Source organism: Opisthocomus hoazin, chromosome 2, assembly GCF_030867145.1.
Source record: "Opisthocomus hoazin isolate bOpiHoa1 chromosome 2, bOpiHoa1.hap1, whole genome shotgun sequence".
NCBI classification, from domain to species: domain Eukaryota; kingdom Metazoa; phylum Chordata; class Aves; order Opisthocomiformes; family Opisthocomidae; genus Opisthocomus; species Opisthocomus hoazin.
Window position 1 is genome coordinate 33,086,354 of NC_134415.1, and position 20,771 is coordinate 33,107,124.

The following is a 20,771-nucleotide window of genomic DNA, read 5'->3' on the forward strand; positions in this document are numbered from 1 at the left end:
TCTTCCTGCCCAAATTTAAGACTGATATCCAAACAGATGTTTTCATACGTGTCTGTTTCAAGCGGACAAATGGTGCAACTGAGACATAACACATCTCCTGGCACATAGCTAGTTAGATGCTGTTTAATGCACCCCAGGATGCGGTTTGCCCTCTTGGCTGCCAGGGCACACTGCAAACACAAAACATTCACTGGATCTCCTTTATCCACACACTTACCGACAACTTCATAGAACCCCAGCAGGTGAGAGTTGGTTGCAGGACTTGGCTGGAGAGACAGAACACTGCCTCTCTCCCAATACACTCTGCTTCATCCATGAGCTCACTGACCTTATTCTTTACTACAGCGTCTACTCCCTTCCTAAGGAAGCCACACCCACTTCTCTGCAGTTCCCAGGATCTTCTGCATGAGAGTTACAGTGGCACAGCAGGCCGTCTGTAATAAGAGGGTGCCACATCTTGGCCAGCAGTTCTCTTACTTCTCACCCAAATTCCTTCAGAACCTCCTTGGCGAGGCCACCGCTCTGGGTGACTTTACTTCTGAATCACCTGCCAGCTCTGATGCTTCCTGGACATCATCCTCAAGACTGATCCAGCTCACCTGACCAACCTGCTGCAAAAATTGCACTCTGTGTGGCCATCTCCCTGCTTCAGCTGACACATCAAAAACTCATTGAGCGTTTCTGCCACAGCCCTATCAACTCAGAGATTACCATTTTCATCCCTGCCAGCAAACAGCCCCATGAGCTTCCTAAGGTGGTTTTCTGCTTTTGATTTAGAGAAATTCCCACAATCACCCTGAGCATCCTTTGAAAAGTGCTCTCCAAATTCTCTTTATTTAGCCCTCAACATCCCGTTTACTCTTAACATGCCATCATTCACGGGCTTCTCTGTTCTCTTCATTTGGAGAAATATTCCTTTTTTCTTTAAATATTGACCTTTTCTCTGTGATAGCCTCCTGAGCTTAACTAAGGAGCCATGCAGAGCTTTTACTGAATGGATAACACAGTATCACAACAACTGCACATGATCCAAAGTGTGCTTAATGTATTGCAAAATATTACTAAATAAGCTACAAGTCCCCTTTCCACTTCTGACAAACTTGTCCTGTTGTTATAAATCAGCATATAATTTATTCTCAATGAACCTCCAATAAATTCCTCTCATCTCTTCAACTGTCATAGAAACGCTTTGCTGATGGTGAAGATTCATGAAAGCACAAGAAACACATTTTGATTTTCTGGTAACAATCTGAATTCTCAGCAGCAGCAGATTTATAAATCCAATTTTCATACTGAATGGATTTCCTTATTTCCATTTAACAAAGAAAGGCAAAATAAAAGAATGTTTGCAAAAAAACCCCAAATTTTCTGTGCAGTGACTTCATGTTGACAATTGTCCAACAGAATTCTAATTAAAAAATCCCCTGTAAATTAAGACCAGAATAGGTCTAATCTGACATTTTGCACAAGAAGTTTAGAATTATCCTACTGAACGTAACATTGGGAACAGGATTTGCTGTGAATGAACAGTAATCCTCATGTGGAAATGAAAAAAACTCTCTCATTCAATTTTTGAGAAAGCCTAATTTCTTTAGAGCACTGTATAAAATGCTAAACCATAGAACAAAGTAACAGTTAACATTCTTGGCTTATTTAAATTTCTGCTCCCCAAAACACATACACGTGTGAGCAATCTCATTGATATATACAAAACTCTTCATACTCAGTGCTGCCCTTGTGCAAAAATGTCTCATCTTCTGTCTGAGAAGCAGATACACTAAAACTTTTCCTTTACAGTTACACCAGTTGACATCTATCACGGACAAAACCATCCTTCTTTTGACTTACACTCTGAGGAACAACACAGTACACAATAAACCTATACAGAAACCTGCATAGGCTGCAGGTTTATCTTCAAATACTCAACCATCCTACACTTAAAAAAAAATGCTTTTAACAGGTAAAGTTGAACAAAGTAGTAACAGAAGCAATTTGGTGAGAAATCATCGAGTACTAAGAAATACTTCAGTGAGCAATGAACACACTGGCCTGAAAAGCGCATTAGGCAAATGTTCAATTTTCTGGATAATAACGCAATGCGTGCTTGCATTCATATTCAGCATCAACCGAAGTGACAAACTGACAATACCCTTTTGTCCTACATCTGAAAGCAATCAGACAGATCCCAATCCTAGTTGACTACTAAGCTTGCAGGTGTTAATATCAAAACAGACTAACCTTTAGCCCTTCCACTTCGTTTTCCAACTGTTTGGAGTACTGTTCACTCCTCTCTCGCAATTTCCTGTCTTTGGATGCCTCAGCAGCTGCGGCTTCAGCTTGGACTTCCAGCTACAAAAGTACATACGTTTTTAATTGGTAGAATTCTTATATTTTTTTTCTGAATCTACTCATGGCTTTCAATATAACAGATAAATCTTCAGCACTAAACCGGACACTTCAAATTCTTAGAAAGCAAAATTGGCACTGTTTGAAACAATAATCTAAGAATTAAATATTTACAGATAACAAAAAAATTACTTTGTCAGAAAACCTTACATATAACTACTATTTCACAGATTCTAAACAGTCTTCTCACCACTTACTTCTTTTTTAAGTCTCTCTGTTCTGCGTAACTCTTGCCTTAAACTTTCTACTTTTTGCATCACCACTTCCATTTCTTCCTCCTTATCTCGGAGCTGGCGGGCAAGCTTTTGTTTTTGAGAGTGCAAGTCTGTCAGCCGCTCGTTCATCTCTGAGAACTCCTGCATTGCCAATTTCCGCTGGCTGTGTGCATCTTTCAGCTCTTTGGCTTGGGATTTTAATCTGTCACTAGACTCTGCCAGTTCCTACAGTTTAAAAAAAGAATTAAGTAATAAACCTAGAAAGCTGCAAGGCCAGTTCTGTCTTTGGATGCACATCTAACACCTTCTCCAGAGTGAATAAAAACTACATGTTCATTTCTTTTCATGAATGCATCTATGACAGAGATTGTATGCCTCCATAAATATGGAAAGAGGTCAGGTTTTACACTACTAAAGTTAGTAAAGCTGCATAAACATAAATCAAGTTGGAATTTACTCCATTGTCATAGGTTCAACACAAAGACTTTCAAGCACTTGCATTAAAATACAAAAATACCTTGCTTTCTTAATTAAAAACGTCACTAGCATAGTTTTTCAAGAACTACTGAAATGAATAAATAGTACTCCTCTCAACAGCTAAATGATTAAAAAACACTTTTTGCATTAATTGAATGGAAAATTCTGCTCTATGAAAATTTCTGCTTTAGAAGCTTTTGAAAACTGACCTGCAATGGCAAGTATGATTTCCACACACTGTATCATAATATCAAATATTACAGAAAGTTTCAGGCAACAAAACATTGTAGTGATTAACAGCAATATATGGTAATTATTCTTTTAAAATAACCCACATGAAATAACACTGCTAGTGCTGTGATAACTCTACAGCACAATACCTTCACAAAGCTTGCTGTGTCCTAGATCTGTGCTACTACACTACGAATGACGGACCACAACAGCTTAAATGGTTTAACGATGTTCAGCCAAACTGGAACAGAACAAAGAAGCAAGGAAAAGCAAGTCTGAGGATGAAAAAAAGAGCAGCAGGAAGAGTTAATATTTGGTACTGTTGGCATCTATACAAGTTTAAAAGCATTTCCTAAGGTTGTAGTGGTTAGGACCTCTTTTTAACAAGTTATTTTAGAAGAGAGATGGTCCTTCTTGGACAAACTGTCAGCTCTCAAGGTTTCAAGAGTTTTAAGGGTTAAAAGAAACAGTGTTAAATACAGCTGGCACATCAACATTCAGCATGAACTTCAAAATACTGGGCCAATATAATCATGATGAGAAACAGGCTAATGTATTTCACACTTGATTACATTTTCAAGTTGATTTAACCACGAATAGAAAAAAGAGCTATGAAAGACAGTATGTTTTAAGTGAGAAAACAAGGAATTGGGGAGACAGAGAAGAAGAAATAAAACCCAGTATTATTTACTGCAGTTATTTCAAATTACTGTTCAATCTTCTTATTTGGGTAATTTTTCACATCTCTCTTCTGCGACACACCCTTAATACTTTTTCCCTGCTACAGTCTCACCCATAGTTCAGATTAAGTTAGTTGTCTGGAATAGTTCTTCTCCACTTTGTCTTCTAACCACTATCATTATCACCTTAATCTGAAGTTATAAAATCTTCTTTGCAGCTGCCATGCAATTTGGATCATGGAGTTGTTCACTATCTAGAAGCAGTCACCTAGGACCACCCAGCAGTCATACACACAATGAGTTAAATAATGTTCTTGTCTACAAAAAAGGGGCAGGAAGCAAACTAGGTCATGCTACACATTTGTTGTCTGCTCATTAATTTTACACTTGAAAGTTATTTCAAGCAAAATGAACAAAAATAAGATAGTCTTTAGGGTTTAGAAGAGTTGCTGATGAAATGCTTTTACCTTATTAAGATCTTCCCTCTCTTGCTTCAGTGTCCTGACCTGTTTCTCAAAAGCCTTTAGTTGTCTGGAAGCATCATCCAACTCTCGCCTTGCAGTGCTGGCCTCCTCAAGTTGCTGTTCTAGCTGACCAGAATCTAGATAAAACAGTAAAACTTCTAAATACGTTAAGGAAAAAAAACATTATTCTAGAACTGCACAGGCTAGCTGCTTGAAGCCCCTTCAGCATTTGTTCCGGTTTCCATTTAATCACAGAATAATGCAATTCTTGTCTTGTTTTGAATAGGGAGCACGTTGTTTCAACTGCCTTTATCTGCTTTTAACACAACAGAATAAAAGGTCACAGCCTGCTGCAAAACAACACAGAAGACAATAACAACTTGTCTTTTCACATTGTAATAAACATGCAGTATACATAGATTTATATAATGTATGCTTTAATATGACCTATACATTTGACTTCTAGGCACTGTGACGTAATATATAATGCATCTTTTATTACACTATAATTTTAATCAGTCTCCCTCCTCCCTCCAAATTCCCCCAGAAAGAAACAGTAGAAGTAATGCATCACTTGGGCTGGCAAGCATTCCCTTGTTGATACACTCAAAATTAGCTTCAGATTATTTCACTTCTTTCTAGTGTGAAAACCACTTGCGTTTATGTGTTCTACTTTATTACTACTTTAAATACAGGAAAACTATTACAGCCCATTTCTTACCAACTGTCAGTTACACAACGAAAGTACATTTCTACTCACAGCTAAATAATGTCATATAAATACGCTCAAATGCCACAACATGAAAAGCTGAAATTCATAAAATATGACAACTGAAAATTTCTAGCTAGTGTGTGTTTTATTCCCCTCAGTCCTTCACTTAAAAACACGGATTTAAATCAAGATATAGATGAAAGTAGGTTAGTTCCACGTTCTATGAAATCACTGGATATTCTGCCTTTGATTTCAGTTGTAGCAGGTCTTCAGACCGCACATATTTACCCACAGAACAGGAACGCATCTATACTCTTAATAAACGCCTTTTACTACATTTTCACAAATGCAACCCGAAGCGACTGGCTTTTGGCAAAATCAAACATAAAAACACATACATTTCTAAGAGCTGCAATTTCTAAAACACAAGAATTTTATAAGCAAATGAATACCATTAGCTTATACCCAGACAAACATTCACTATTGTTTTAAATCCTTGACTCTTGTTTAAAAATTTAAAAGCATGCATTTAAGTAAGAGATGTAGCTCAAAGCCAGAAATTATTAACTGCCTCTCTTATGTAGTCTACTCTGAAGTCACCAGCAAAAAGAAAGTTTATATATGGCTCTGCTGAGCCAAGATAAATCTCTCTTCTGTGCAAGAACTACTTTGTTCCACAGCTCTGTTTTCTTCTTCCATCGCTGCCCTTTACATATTTGGCAATATTAAAGATTCCTCAAAGTTTTCTCCTATGTAACTCAGCGAACGAAAATTATAACTTTGACCTCAAAAATTGAAAGCATATGCTAGCTTGTCATTTCCTGGAAAACTAGATAGACAAGAAAAATGTATTTTTTCTACGGTCCCCCCAGTGACACTCCTGAATTTGACATGATTTCACGTTCATTTTTTACTACCTTTTGAAGCAGGTGTTTACTCTTACAGCTCCAGAAGAAGCAGTAAAACAGGATAAAGAACATAACCAAAAGCTAGTTGTGAAATGTGTGCAGTCAATGTCAGTTTTCCATCTAATCACCCTAGTTGTTGCTAACACTTTAGCTAATATATGCAAACACTCACTGTAGGATGTTATTACGTTATATTTAATTGTCCAAGAGATGAGTCCAAAGCACAAAGTTCAGCTCTCCCCCTGAACTGAACCTTCTTAAAAGTTCATCAGATCTAGATTTGGGAATTTTCGCTATTTTAAAGGCCACCCAGAAAACTTGGAACTAGCTTCCCTAAATTTCAAAGCACTCAGACACGATCATCATTTGGTTTGTGCCCCTGTTCTGTCATCAATTTAGTTTTGAAAATTTATCTCACAAAAAAATCCATACAGTCAAGCAAAATACAACATTATCTTTTCCCAATTTTATCAAACTAGCTTGTATTAGTTACAACTCAAGGCACAATGAGTGTCTTCTAAGTAACGGCTGTATTAACTGGATCAGACAAGGCATTCAAGTATATACTGGGAAAGTTCTGTGATGACTGCGGATGGATTAGACAACTCTACATCTTTCTCATTTCATCACACTATTTGCTTCCAACCTAAAAAAAAAAAGCACATATTGTATCTAGAAATAAATATGCAAATGTGTGTGTGGCATGAAGCAGAAAATTCTTAATGGATACTTAAGGGAAAACCTCCTCGATGCTAACTGCCTTCACCAGACATTGACTTCTTTCAAATGTGAAAAGGGGTATCACTTGTGTTGGGGAATGTTCCCACACCTTCTAAAATTTTTTTTTTTCATTACCAAAGGAAGAGAGCAATACCTTCAGCAATGAAACTAAAATCTAAGTTGCAGCTCAACAGTCCAGAATAAAACATAACTTATGCTGGTCCTGATGTTTTTCTATGAAAGCCTGGTCCCATTCAGAAGCTGTTCTTGTAGATGTTGCTTTTCAGTGGTCCTAGAGAGCCAAAACCAGAGCCGAGCATTGCCGCACGACAGACGTTTCTCATCACATTGTGTTTTTCCTCATTACAGCAGCAAGTGGATGGACATTCAACTGCAGAGAAACTTCACAAAAACCTTTGCCCTGACACAGTGCCAACGTGGCACCACTCAAACCAGAGTGATTCTCCCTGAGGTAACTAAGCCATGTTCACATCCACAAATAATGCTTCTGGTACAACACAAAACTGCTGCATCATGCCAGAGCAGCTGTCCAACTGTATATCTACAGCAGACTTTTTTTCAGACTACACAATAATCTATGTGTTGCACTCTGCAGTTCATACACAGCATGCTTCTTCCCCATAACATAGCAGCAGAGTCTAAACAAACAACTAATTTGTCCAGAAGTTAAGTTCCAGTTATTCTTTCTGTAGGTGTCACTGCTGGCATTCTTGACACTTTCAGGAACTGCGTGAAGTCTTTTCACAAACACAAACTAGAACAAATCTTTTTTGTTGTTTCTTCCAACTTTTCTCACTGGGTTTTTTCCCTTGCCACGGGTTAAGATATGTGATCCATCTACTGCTACTTGTGTCTGACTTGTCTCTCACATAAAATCCAGGTATTTTCCTATTTGGATTGACAAGAGGAATCAGATTTGTCCTCCCATTTCTACGGTTCCACTCCTGATACCTAACAGTCTCTCTCAATCTTCTTAATTCTCTTAAATAAAACATATATTGCTGTATTTCCTTTCTTTCTCTTTGAAGACGTCTCTTCTCTCAAGATCCTATTTTGAAGAAACTACTATGGAGCAGGGTAGCAGAAATTCTATGCTATGAATCACTATGAGAGAAAATTCCTTTTAACTGAATTCAGAGCATCAAATCAAGAATACTGAATATTAGCCTTTAAATATAAAATAAATAATAATAAAATATTAGCATTTAAAGCAGGCTACAAAGATATTAGCTAAACAGACAGCAAATTGGTTCACTAACAGCTATATTCAACCTGATGGTGCAACAGAAACTCTCCCTTTGGAAGTTCTTAAAACATGAATTGCCAGAATCTGGAGTGTAAGGCTGGAAAAAGATGGATTTGGATATATCGAATTTCTTTGAATCTCCCAAATGTCTCTAGTAGCCTCTGTAAAGACACAGGATACTGGGCTAAGTAGATCTTTGCTTTTTGACTAGTCTGGGAGTTCTAAAGAAAGGCAGTATGACTTTAATTAAAGAAATTCATCTCTCCATCTGCACAGACTTCACAAATACTTTTCAAACTTGAAGTACTATTTGATAGTCAAATTTTTAGTTATCATGAACTCTTGGAAGCAAAGGAATTAAATGGAAAGGAAATAAATACTCATTTTTGTAAGAAATGATAGTTCATGGACAGCAGAGCTGAGAGGTGGTTCTTCCCCCTCTCATCTCCCTTTCCTCGTATGCTCCTAATGCCCACCTTGTGCTGATTTACAGATCATGAATTGATTAAATTTTCTTTATCTAGATGGTTCTTTTCATGGTTAATTGAGTGAACACAACTGAAGAGTCTGAAGAATGCACAGAGAGAGGAGGGGCCACAAAGACGTGAGCAGGACCCATTTTGGTGGCGGAATTTCATTTGGTTAGTTCTGCTGCTCATGGAACTGCAGCCTTATAGCCCATAGTCTCCTCTCTCATTGAAAACACACTTCAGTACTCCCTGACACTTGGAAAACTCGGTATCACTCTAGTTTCATGCACACAGCCCACCTCCCAGACAACCCACTTTTAGAAAAGTTACTGTTCCAAGAAAATACTCAGAAAACTGTATTTCCTGTTTGAACTAGCTTATACTCCACATCGAGTCACAATGCACTAAGCAACAGCACACTGTAAACTTCTGTCATTTCAAAGAAAATATAAATATAATCAAAATTGTGATTACATGTCACAAATTTGGCCCTTCTAAGGAAAATTCAAGGAAAATGAGATGATAAAAAATATCAATTGATGCTTAAATCATAACAAATCATCCTTCCATCAAATATTTTTAAGATTACTAAAACTGTTCGGCTAAAGCCTTCACACGCCTCATGTTTACTCATGTAACCACGAAACACCTTCTTTCCTTCCAGTTTACCACCTATGTAACTGCACACCAGAGAGCAGAGATGTACAAAGCAAGGAATGCTACAATATGCTACAGTGACTATGACCTCAGAAAGGTGACTTTTGATACTGTGAAAAACAACCAAACAAGTGCTCCATCTGCTCTTGCAGTACACATTGCAGAAGAAAAAGCAAAACAAAAAAATAGCACTACGGAAATTGGTAATGGCTTCACAGATTCTCCGGTAGAGCCTGATTCACATCCACGTAAATTAACAACACCACAATTTAAATCTAATGGAACTTTACCACTAATAATAATATCAGAGGTTACTGAAATCCTTCTCTCTTGCAACTGGAATTACTGAAGTACTGAATATTAAGTTGATTTTGTAGAAAATGTTGAGCTACTAATGAAAAGTGAAGGATAAAATGAGAAGTAAAAATAGACTGGAAAACTGTTTTACAAAGCAAAGTAAAACTAACTTTAATTTAGGAGAAAAAAAATCTTGCCAAAATACTGTCTACTGTCACAGTTTCTACATTAATATTTATAACATACCTGTTACCTGTTTCTTCAACTTTTCAATTTCTTCTTTCAAACTTTTAATTTCTAAATCTTTGCTTGCTGTTATTGGGCCATCCACTGTTGAATACTGCAGAGCCTGGACTGTCTGGGTGGACTCTAAAAAAAGACGGAAGTGAGGGGGACAAATTACATGCCTGACATCTGAGGAGGTCAAAAAGGTATCACTGATAAATGTAGACAAGCCAAAAAGCTCCCCTCACTGAGGATTCTACAATTTATAATATCCAGCTACTAAGTAACAATTTTTCAGTAACTGTCAGCTGGACAAACTAAGTTCTTAGAGATTTTAAGAATGAAATCTTTATGCCATAGTAACCAAGGCACGGTGCAAACAAAGTCCGCATGTTCTAAGATGTTGCATACATCAAATATTTTGAGCATAAAAAATAACAGAAGTTAAATTTGTCAACAGAAATAATGAAGAGAATTCTTTTCTGCTAGAAAGCATTCCAGGAGGGATATTTCTTTTCTTCCACGGTATAATCCATAGCTTAAAAAGCTGCAAGCTAATCTAAGTCAAAAAAATGACTGAATGACTTTTTTTTTTATGACTATACCTTGCAATTTTCTACTAAGTTCAAGCTTTTCCTGTTCTAGACGTCTTATTCTCCTCTCATAAGCTTCTGTTGCTAAACTATCCTCCAAAGTTCTTTGAATGCTGGCATCAAGATCCATGGAGGGTGGTCCAGCTGTCAGTCTTAGACAGCTGCGGTCTGAAAGCACACTAGGGGAAAAAAAATTAAACAGTATTGGATTTTACAACAGGCTGTGTTTAAAATAATTTTTAAAAAATTGTATCAACCAATAAATAGTTGTTTAAATTGTTAATTACTATGTAATTTAATATACAGTCCAATAATACCTTGTTAGTATGTGCTCATTAAAAACTAAATTAATTTTTACGTAGCATTACTGATCTCCTCAATGCATTTTTTGTTACATAAAAGTGAACGAACTCCTGATTAAAATGATCATTATGGAGAGTGTACATTAGCCAGATAGCAAAAAGCAATGATCTAGATAGTAAGAGTACAATAACAGTTTATTTCAAAATCATTAATCAAGTTTCCCAAATACTTCAAACACAACAATCACAACAAATGATGTGAAATTATCACATGACAACTAGGACACAAACATATCAGAAATGCTGTGGCCCTGATTCTGTGGATACTCATGTACACATACTACTACTTATGCAGACAATCCTTTTGAAGTCTACAGGACATGTCGCATAACCAGCGTTAAGCACATGTGTTTGCAGAGACATAGGCCTGTTTTTTTAATGGTTGTAAACATTCTTTCTACATTTATTTTTATAAATGATGAAGGAACATACATGGACTTCCGTGTTACCGTTTAATTTAGCAGTAGAGATGAACATAAATACCACATTATTATCAAATATCAACAGAAGCAAATTTTTTTTTAAACTTCCATTCAGACTTACAAGAGTGTCAAACGACTAGAAATAAAACCATTTGTAAAGTCTAATAAGCTCAGTTCTCTCTGCCTCCACACATCGGGTCTTAACTTTGTCATAAGCAGTTAACTTCATACATTGTCTGAAAACGACCTTTCTCAACAGAACTCCTTTGAACACAGGTGCTGACCTTTAAATTCACATAGATTTTACCTGCAGAGAGCTCATTCTTTTGGAGAGGCAGCATTTTAGATTATGTCCCAGTAATTTCCTTGATAAACCACATTCTTTGGTATCTGTTTGCAGCTGGCTTCAGAGACAGAAACTTAAGATATTATGTAACTATCCTACAGACAATTTTGGAGCTCTTAACTTACCAGCTACTTGTATATGTGAAACCCACAAATGGTAAATGATGGCCAGAAAATGCGGTGTGTGATGGTGGAGGCATTGTTTCCTAGAAAAATAACAGGACAGTCAAGTAAGCAATATCCTACCAGACTTAAAAGAAAAAAATATTTTAGTTTAATCATATGTGAAATGTTAGTGATAATACTGTATTAACTATAACCACAATCATCCTTATCTACAGCCCAAATCTGAAACAGCATCTCCTACATCTATTTATAATAGCATTGCAACATACAAAAATACAGCATCCTGACATACAAATGCTTTTCTTCTTAAACAGGCTGTCGTTGGAGGAAAGCAGAGTATTACACATACGAAAAGCCAACTCATTCCTCCTTTTTTCCAAGAAGCTCTCAGCACAAGGAGTATCACCTTTTATTCTCTCCTATATTCCTGTCTGTGATTTAGTCAGCAGGGCTTCCTGCCTGTTGATTTACCACCCCCACTTCTGAACAGGCTACCTCTATTTGCAGTGAACAACAGTCACACATTTACTACAAAGAAGCAATACAACAGGGTTTTCGAATCCTATTAGTGCTTCGACCATTTCTTCCTTCTTTGCTCCTTTTTCCTGCCAGACAAAGAATTACAAACCAAGACAAATCTTTGAGCTTCTCCTCAGGCTAAAACAACGCCGTTGCTATATTACTCGAACCACTGTAAGTTCTAATATTCTTAAATAGCCTATTCAAAGTTTCATGTTTAACCCCAAGATGCAAGGTTTATGTTGCTATATTAGAGATGGCCTTAATGGTCATAAAAAACCTCACTAAGATGATGATTATCACACTGAAAGTGCTAAAAGGTTCTGAATTTTAAGAAAAGGTAACATAATGATTTTTATCAAACAACAACAACAAAAAAGAACTAGTTGTACATTTTCACATGTAAAACTCAGCAGGAGAATGGGCCTGTACTGAAAAGAAATCCAAAATTACCTTTTCAGTGGTGGCGTCAGCTATATTACATCACAATCTTGACCTTTTAGCAGACAAAAAACTTCAAAACTTCACATCGAGAGAGAGTTCTCAGGATAAAAAGCAACACCAACAACATGGCTAGATTGTGTAATTACATCAAGTCTATATTGGTGGGCATTTCGGAAACTAAGAATAAGACCAAATTGCAAAGCCTTAACTTTCCACCAATAGAGAATAAAAATACCAGGTTTCGCATACTATGGTTCAGAAAAGTAAAATTCTTTACTTCTCCTTTATATTTTATTTTCATATTTCACAGATTTGAGTTTCAAAACCATCTTTACAAATAACTTTAAAAAAGACCAAATGTGCAATTGTGTGACTTTAACAGCCCAAATGGGAGTTTTCAGTTACCACACAGGTAACAATTTTGGTTCTAAAATATTGTATCTATTGACAATGATGTAAGATTCTGTAAAAGAATTTGTTTTTTTTGCTGATTCTGTGGCAGAGATCAAAATACTTATTTCCTGCTACTTGTGTGAATTCCACTGTATTATCACACCGAAAATTAAAACTGAATCTATTGCTACCATGCCTATTAGTAAGCCTACTAAACCAAACAGTTAAAAGCTAAAAACCTGTAGAACTTAGGCTCCCTAAGAATACTGTTTCACCCTTTGCATTTATGTGTACTTTTAACATACTGTTTAAATTTCATTATGACGTATATGATTCTTCCATGGGACCTCAGTCTCATTCCTAGTTCAGGCAGAACAATAACAATCATGGCTTTCCTACATTGCCTTTCCTCTTCAGCACTGTGCATTCCTCATTTGCTGTATGCCATTCAAAACTTGCAAAGAATTTAAAGGAAAAAGAGTCTCATGGGCTTATCTGTGGTGCTGACTTCTGTAATAGCAATGCAAGCATGTGAACAGTCCTCACAAGATGCGCAATGAAGACATCAGGGAAAACACCTCCAAGTTACACACAAGAATTTGAGGGGAAGCAATAACAAATACAATGTCTACTAGTTGAAGCAAAAACATAAAATATCCTCAGTTTGCAATCCCTCAGGCTAGGTTATTTTCAGAGATGTTAAGTGCAAAAAGAAATGGTAAATACATAACCTTATATTAAACAAAACAAAAAACTACCTTCACATGTTTCAAATAAGGAAACTGAAAATGAAGCTCCAGAAACTACTGTTCATCTCAAACAGTCAAACGGCATTGCTTTTCACCCCTAAAAGTCTAAAGCAAATTAAGAATCTGACTCTGTTTTCATGTCTGAGTCAAATAACTCATCACAAGGGAACTCTCTCCTCACCTGCAGCTCCCTCCTTCATTCCAATGGGAAAATATTCACACTGCACAGCCACCTTTTGAGTGCCTCAGTTGGGAGACTAGGCTCTAAAAAGGAAGAGACCCCTGGACTGGCCAAAATGAGAATGTGTGAATAACCTCCAAAAACCCTTTTTTCAGCTTCACAAACATGGCTTCACAAAGACTCACTACACAAACATCCATTTGTGCCACCCAACCCTGACAGCTGTTGCTGGACAAAATAACGTGCAAACAGGTATCTGAACTGTATAAAAAAGTTCTGAGATAAAAATACTTTAGTTGTGAAGGGAGATGGTCAATATCAGATACAAGTGAGGAAAAACTAAGGAAAAAAAAGAAAAAAATGTCAGTTGTCCTATGCAGCTAGACTGATTTTCTTAATATGCCTCCATGAAAGGACTCTGAGACCTAATGCTCCACACCACGTACGCCTACCACTTTCACCTAGATTTCATCTAGTCAAAGTGTTTTCCATGTTTTACTGTGCAGTTGGAGTAAAGGGAATGCAAATAATGACCATCCTCCCTCTATCAATGCATGCTGCCTATGGCTTCTCTGAAGGTCCAGGAAGCTCAATGGAACCGAGATGCAGAGTCAATTCAGAAAACAAAAGCAAAAACAGTGAAAATGCTCCACCTCACCGGCAAATAGCAGGTCTCTGCATCTTTCAGCAAACACTCAAAAAAAAATGTATTTGCAAGGAGACACCACAAGGCATTTCTCTGATGCTAACACTCTTATCATCTGTCAAAGTTCCTGTTCAGTAACATAGAAACACTCAGGCTGTTAAAAATGAACAGTTGCAAAGCTTTTTAAGCAAAGGCAACATCATTTCTTTCTCACTAAGATAGTTCCTGAAGAAATGGTTGTAACATTTCTCCTAAATTTCTCAACTCGAGTCAGAAAACAAGCTGGAAAAATTTTACTGGGAATGAACTGAATGGAATCTGACAGAGATATGAACAATTAGAGTAGAGCACTACAATAATGCATTTATGAAAACCTAGTACAAGTCTCAATGATGCTCTGCTAGAAATACTGTGTCTTGCAGACTATCTACATGTACATATATTATTCTTTACAAGCCATGAACACTGAGTACTTGTTACTGCAAATAACAGATATGTGTTAGTGAAATACATGTAAAGTTACAATAAATTTACAAAATTGAACTGCAGTTATCCTTACACATACATGTTTGGAGGAAAACCCTCTGAACTATGAATGTGTTCCCCCCACAGTTCGTCAAAGCAGCACTTCGTTGTTTATGCAGAACACTGTGAACACACTGAAATAAACTGCCATTTACATATATTTTATTGTAAAATATACTACAAAAGCAGAGTTGTCAAGATGTTAATTCTATACTTACAGAATTTTTTAAGCAATCATCATCCACATCAAAGTTTGATGTATCAGTGGGGCTGCTGACTTCTGGGATGTAAGGCGCCTCACAGTTTCTAATGTTGTCCCAATCAATCCCAGCAAAAAATGGATGATTCTTAAAGTCTTCTATCCCATTTTGTCCAAGTCGATGCTCTCTGCTACAAATGAGCCTGCGGATGAGGTCCTTTGCACTTTCTGAGACATCTGTTACTTGAGCAGGAAACTGGAACCTCTCCTTAAAGATTAAAGTAACAGAAAATAGTTTATTACCAAGAAAAAGTTGGAAAAATCACTCTTCTTAGTGAAAATTATTATGCAGAAAAAGAAATGTGCGAATGCTCCTGTTCTTAAATACACGCAGTAAGGTTTCTAGGAAAAAAACTTCCCCCCAAAAGACAGAAACTATTGAAATTTTTTTGTCTCCTACTTTTTCTTCTTTAATTAAATTTCTCTTACACTCTTTAATTCTACAGCTACCTCCATGTGGAAGAACAGTTAAGAATCTTCTGCAGAAGCCAACCAACAGTTCCCAACAGAAGAAAGCAATGCAAAAGGAGTGATGTAATATAGCCAAGATTTACTCCATAGAGTGAACTAACAGGCATGTTTCCAAAACCAGATTTTTAGTTTTGAACTGGTTTATCCTAAAGCAAAGCCATCTGTAATTCACAACCATAAACTTACTGTATGGAAACAACTTTTTTGTTGTACATTTATAAACATTAACATAATTAGTACATAAAAATTCAGTAAGCCTCCAAGTTACCCTATTACTTATTAAAAAATAGCTTAGAGAGAGACAAAAACAGAAAGTACACTAACTTTGTGGTTCATTATTTTCCCATAGGTCTCCACCAAGGACTCGGCATAAAAGGGCGTTTCTCCATAAAGCATTTCATACATGCAAACGCCTAGGGACCACCAGTCACACTCGGGCCCATACTTCCCTTTTCCATCTTCCATGGCCTGCAAAATTTCTGGAGAGATGTAGTCTGGTGTCCCAACTGCCACTGAAGATTGGACCTGTAGAAGTCACATTTCCAGGACTAAAATCAACTGCCATCATTACAGACACTGCTGTTTATGGTACTATGCATATATAGACAAGTTTAGCCTGGTGTTCTGGTTACAACAGTAACAACTAAACACAATAAAAAGGCTTCTGAATTCATAAAGATACTTACAGTGCATCCAAGGCACTACATTAATAAGCATCCCTATAACATACTGTTGCTCTACTCTTACAAATATTTAATAACAGAGAAACAATAAAACTGTAAATACTTAGGCTTAGAGTTGTTATTAAGTAATTACAGGTTAGGTAATCACACATATTAACTCAAATACTTTGTAACACTCTGAGACATGATTAACACACTGGAATTACATTCTAGTCACACCTACTATATACTGTGCAAGTTTAAATATACTACTAAAATATGATGATATGCTAATTGTATCTCATCCTGCTTATAGTAAAGCTTACATTTTCAACAAAGATTAGAGCTCAGAACTCAAAACTGAAAGATTCATAGTTCATCAGCGGATACCTACTCAGTACTGACAGTGCAGCTTCCCTTTATTTATTCATGAGTTGACTACACGCATCTAAAAAACTTCTAATATATAGTAAACCCAAGCAAAGCGCAGTCATATTTTGAAGTGAGGTTAGTTACATAACAATAGTATTACAATTCCATTTCGTTTGACATAAGGCACCTTTTCTCTTTATTAATACACATTTTAGCAGCTAGCAAAAGACTGATAGAAAAAGTATTTAGGAATATATCATTCTTTGTAATTTACCGTTCCATCTTCCATCAGCTTCAGACAAGAACCAAAATCTGCTAATCGAATATGTCCATTCATATCCATCAAAATGTTGTCTGGTTTAATATCCCTGCAGATAAAACACATATCAGAGTTAGTACAAAAATGTATTGCATAATTTATAGTCCAAGCATTAACTCTGCAACGCCCTTATCCAAAACCAGCAACAGATCAGTAGACGGAACACAATCACTCATCACATGATGAAATTCGCACGAGGGACATTTTGTGTCTGGGGCTGTGGATCAAATCCTCTACTGCCTATTCATTTTAGTAAGAATTGTGCGGTCGAATTCCTTTCATCTCTCACAGGTAGACAGGAGAATCTTACTCACTCTGAACTTCTGTACATAAAACTTTTAAATAATCTAAAAAATCTTAGTGGAGAACTCTCAAGTGAAAGATGCAGGCTTACTCTCAAGTGAAAGATGTAGGCTTACACTGGAGCTGTAAAACAATCTCTAGTCTTACTAAAGAACGAAGGCCAATGAAACCCTAAAATAATAAACACGTTTTAAAATTTAGTGTCTTTCATCAACATTTTTCTCTCACTGATATCTCAGCTCACTATGTGCACATCTGCCGTGCTTCTGCTGAAATGACCAACAAAGCCACTGTACACACTGCTGCAGCTCTGCTTGGCCAAATTCTGCAGCTATCTCATTTAAGCCATCATGAACATGGAAAAATCTTTCTAAGCAGGCAACTTAATATATACTCCTTATTTTCCAAATTTGATTTTTTTGTGTGCATTTCGTGCTTTATGGCTACCTAAGTGTACTAAAACAGAGATAAAGCATACGCAGCTGACTAGGACAAAAGCATCTATGCTCTCTAAGGTACCACAGGGGCATTTATTGTTCAACTTGCAAACTAGGTTCAAATGTTGAAATTCCTTTTCATTAAAGTACAGTTATTAGAAATATCCATTAAGCTACATTTTTCAAATATATGACATCATTACATTCTTACTCTAACCATATGTATTATATTCAAAATGTAAATTACAACTATATGAATAAAGTACTATGGATACTTTCTCAGTAAACAGTCATTTATAAGACCAAATCCCCTAAACCAAACAAAAAACATGTGAAGCCTCGACCTTGTTTCATTCCCCTAACAACTTATAAATGAATGTCATCAATTGCTTTGCAGACAAATTTCAAAATTTTCACAGGCTAAGATATTCACTTTGCACATGAAAGCAAGGCTTTGCTTTTTTTTCCTTTTTTTAATTAAAAACTGAGTTATAAACGATGTTTACTAAGAATTAATCATGGCAAAACAATTCGAACCACACCTTGAAAAACATTATAGAAACAATGGTATGAAGGTGTTGCACCGTTACACACTCAGTAACAATTAATATGGTAACAGTATGTTGTTTTGAAGAAAAGCACTTCCTGAATTCGCAATACCCAAAGACAAGCAGGCAATGATTGAAAACAAATTTTCGCCACCTTACAAACATTCAGAAACGTTTACAAAGTAAAAAGCAAACACTACTTAAGAAATCATTCTTTTGCATCTTGCAACTAAGCACAAAGACAAATCTTTACAAAATAAATCATAAAAATTAACAGAGTCCATTCTCTAAGTAACATTCTTCCACTTTGTTTTTGCTGACACTCAATAAGCCAAAGAATTGCAGCCTCCAGACTGAGATAGTTTTATTTATTTTATGTTCACCCACAAAAAACATTTCTTAAACATGTTTCTAAATAAAAACAAACACATGCTGTTGAGACCTCTGGAATTACAACTTCAGTTTAAAATGCTTTGCAAAAACATGCACCTAAAAATCAAGTTCCTCTTAGAAGCTGGACCTAGTTCAAGCTAAACAAAAACACAAGTCACCCTTGAGGCTCCATTTATCCATGTTCTATCTTTTAATATATTCCCAAGAGAAATAATAATAATAATCATCATACCAACCTCCCCCATTCAGTCTCAAAGAACAGCAGAAAACACGAAAAATCTCACTTTGTTGTCAACACTGTGCAAACCACGCTGAAAGCACTCGGACGAACAAGTATTTCTTGCAAAGTGAAGTTTGTAAGGCTCAGTACTAACCTCATAAGAACAATTTTTATAGTTAAGGAAAAAAAAGAGACGAACTTAATGCATACAAATTCTTTTCAGCTCTTGTCACAGGGTATGGGTTATGAACAACTGTTCTGAATTCAACTGAACTATGTTAATAAAAGACAGTTTGAAAGACAAGAATTGCTGGCACCTGCAGAGCAGAGCACGCTACAAGCAAAGGGAAAGTTAAGAAAATTATGAGCCCCAGAGGGGAACAAGGAAGGGGAGTAATTATTGCCAGTGTAACTGAAGAGTTCGAAGGTGGTGATTATGGGGAAAAATAATATATCATAAAACCCACATCTCTACTGAGCCTGCAGTTGTTAGATTCCATTAGAATTATGAGTTTTGTTCCAGGTTCTTGTTTTGAAGGATATTTGGCGACTCCCCTTTAGTAATCAGAACTGATTCTTCTCCTCTTCTAAACAGAGCATGGTCTTCCCTCTTCACACCCACCCCACATTCCCTGGCTCATCGCAGTTTCTTCACTGTATGAACTTGTTCCCTCTTCCCACATTTCCATCTTGGCTGCAGTTTTATTCCTATTATCCCCTGCCTCCCTAGACTCACCTCAAAAGTTGAGATGTCGAGTCTTCCATGGCCTACCAAACCCAAATCTCCTCCCCTTTTATTTCCTTCTTTCACGCCTGGCTACTTCACTCCTAAATCCTCGTCTCCCTGCATATACACATTTATCTGATTTTTTTTTTTCCTCCTATCTTTGATGTCAGCAGTCAGTATTTCCCGACAGTCACTTCCCAGATTCCCTTCCCATTCCCACTGGCTTCCTGTTCCTCTAATCCTTATTGTCCTCTTTTCTCATGTCCAATTATTGTCCTGTTGCACAGGAATTTTCTTTGGCACCAAAAAGAGCAGCACTATTAACAAAGAGCCTCCACGCTGTCTCTAGTGCCTCTTTACCAACACCTCCCAAAACTGCACGGTAAATACCTTTGTTCTTACAGCTCTGAAACTTGTGTTATTTGCTTCTGTTCATCTGGAGAATGCTACAGGAACAAATGGTCTGTGTGATATTGGAAACTCTACTTGCACAGAAAACGACCGTGGAGGCTTACGAAAAAAATTTGAAAAATCTTTAATGAATCATTTTTCATAACACTTCTTGGTTTAATTCGGGGAACTGTTCTTCAGATTGGCATGCTTACACAGATGACTCCACTCACCTCTCTTTAAAAAGGTTTACTTTCTTAAGCCATAATTAAAAGCCAAACATTTTACATACTAACTGTGTTAATATAAACAACATTCTGAAATGGGACTACAGCAGATATCTGGGTTATTGCCACTCATTTTGATTTCTCTGTTAACAAGCCAGAGCAGAATTTCATTTGTTCAGTAAGACTCAAGAAAAAGTATTCCCTCTGAGACATGCTAAACCCATAGCACATTCCAGCTGTAAAACAAGCTAAAAAGAATTGTTAATACATGTGAATGTTGGGGATTTTTTTTCCTGGATTTATTTCTGACGCTAAACGGAACTTCAGGAATTGTGGGGTCTTGCATATTGAAATTGGGACTAGACAACCTCCTTGGGTTCCTTCCAGCTTGAATTATCTGACCATCTTA

At 36.7% G+C, this 20,771-nt stretch overlaps 1 protein-coding gene across 14 annotated transcripts in view; it reads right to left on the reverse strand.

The window, feature by feature from the left end:
• Positions 1 to 20,771, reverse strand: part of CDC42BPA (CDC42 binding protein kinase alpha) — a 188,683-nt gene that overhangs the window by 65,400 nt on the left and 102,512 nt on the right. For 12 of the 14 annotated variants that reach the window (XM_075413114.1, XM_075413112.1, XM_075413117.1 and 9 more), the window contains exons 7-15: positions 17,073 to 17,166; positions 16,089 to 16,289; positions 15,253 to 15,501; positions 11,578 to 11,657; positions 10,335 to 10,501; positions 9,751 to 9,873; positions 4,477 to 4,610; positions 2,604 to 2,846; positions 2,239 to 2,349 (exon numbers count right to left, since the gene is read on the reverse strand). In XM_075413114.1, coding sequence (XP_075269229.1) covers positions 2,239 to 2,349; positions 2,604 to 2,846; positions 4,477 to 4,610; positions 9,751 to 9,873; positions 10,335 to 10,501; positions 11,578 to 11,657; positions 15,253 to 15,501; positions 16,089 to 16,289; positions 17,073 to 17,166 — 1,402 coding nt within the window. The remainder of the gene's footprint in view (positions 1 to 2,238; positions 2,350 to 2,603; positions 2,847 to 4,476; positions 4,611 to 9,750; positions 9,874 to 10,334; positions 10,502 to 11,577; positions 11,658 to 15,252; positions 15,502 to 16,088; positions 16,290 to 17,072; positions 17,167 to 20,771) is intronic. The other 2 variants (XM_075413120.1, XM_075413110.1) reach the window with 1 other exon arrangement.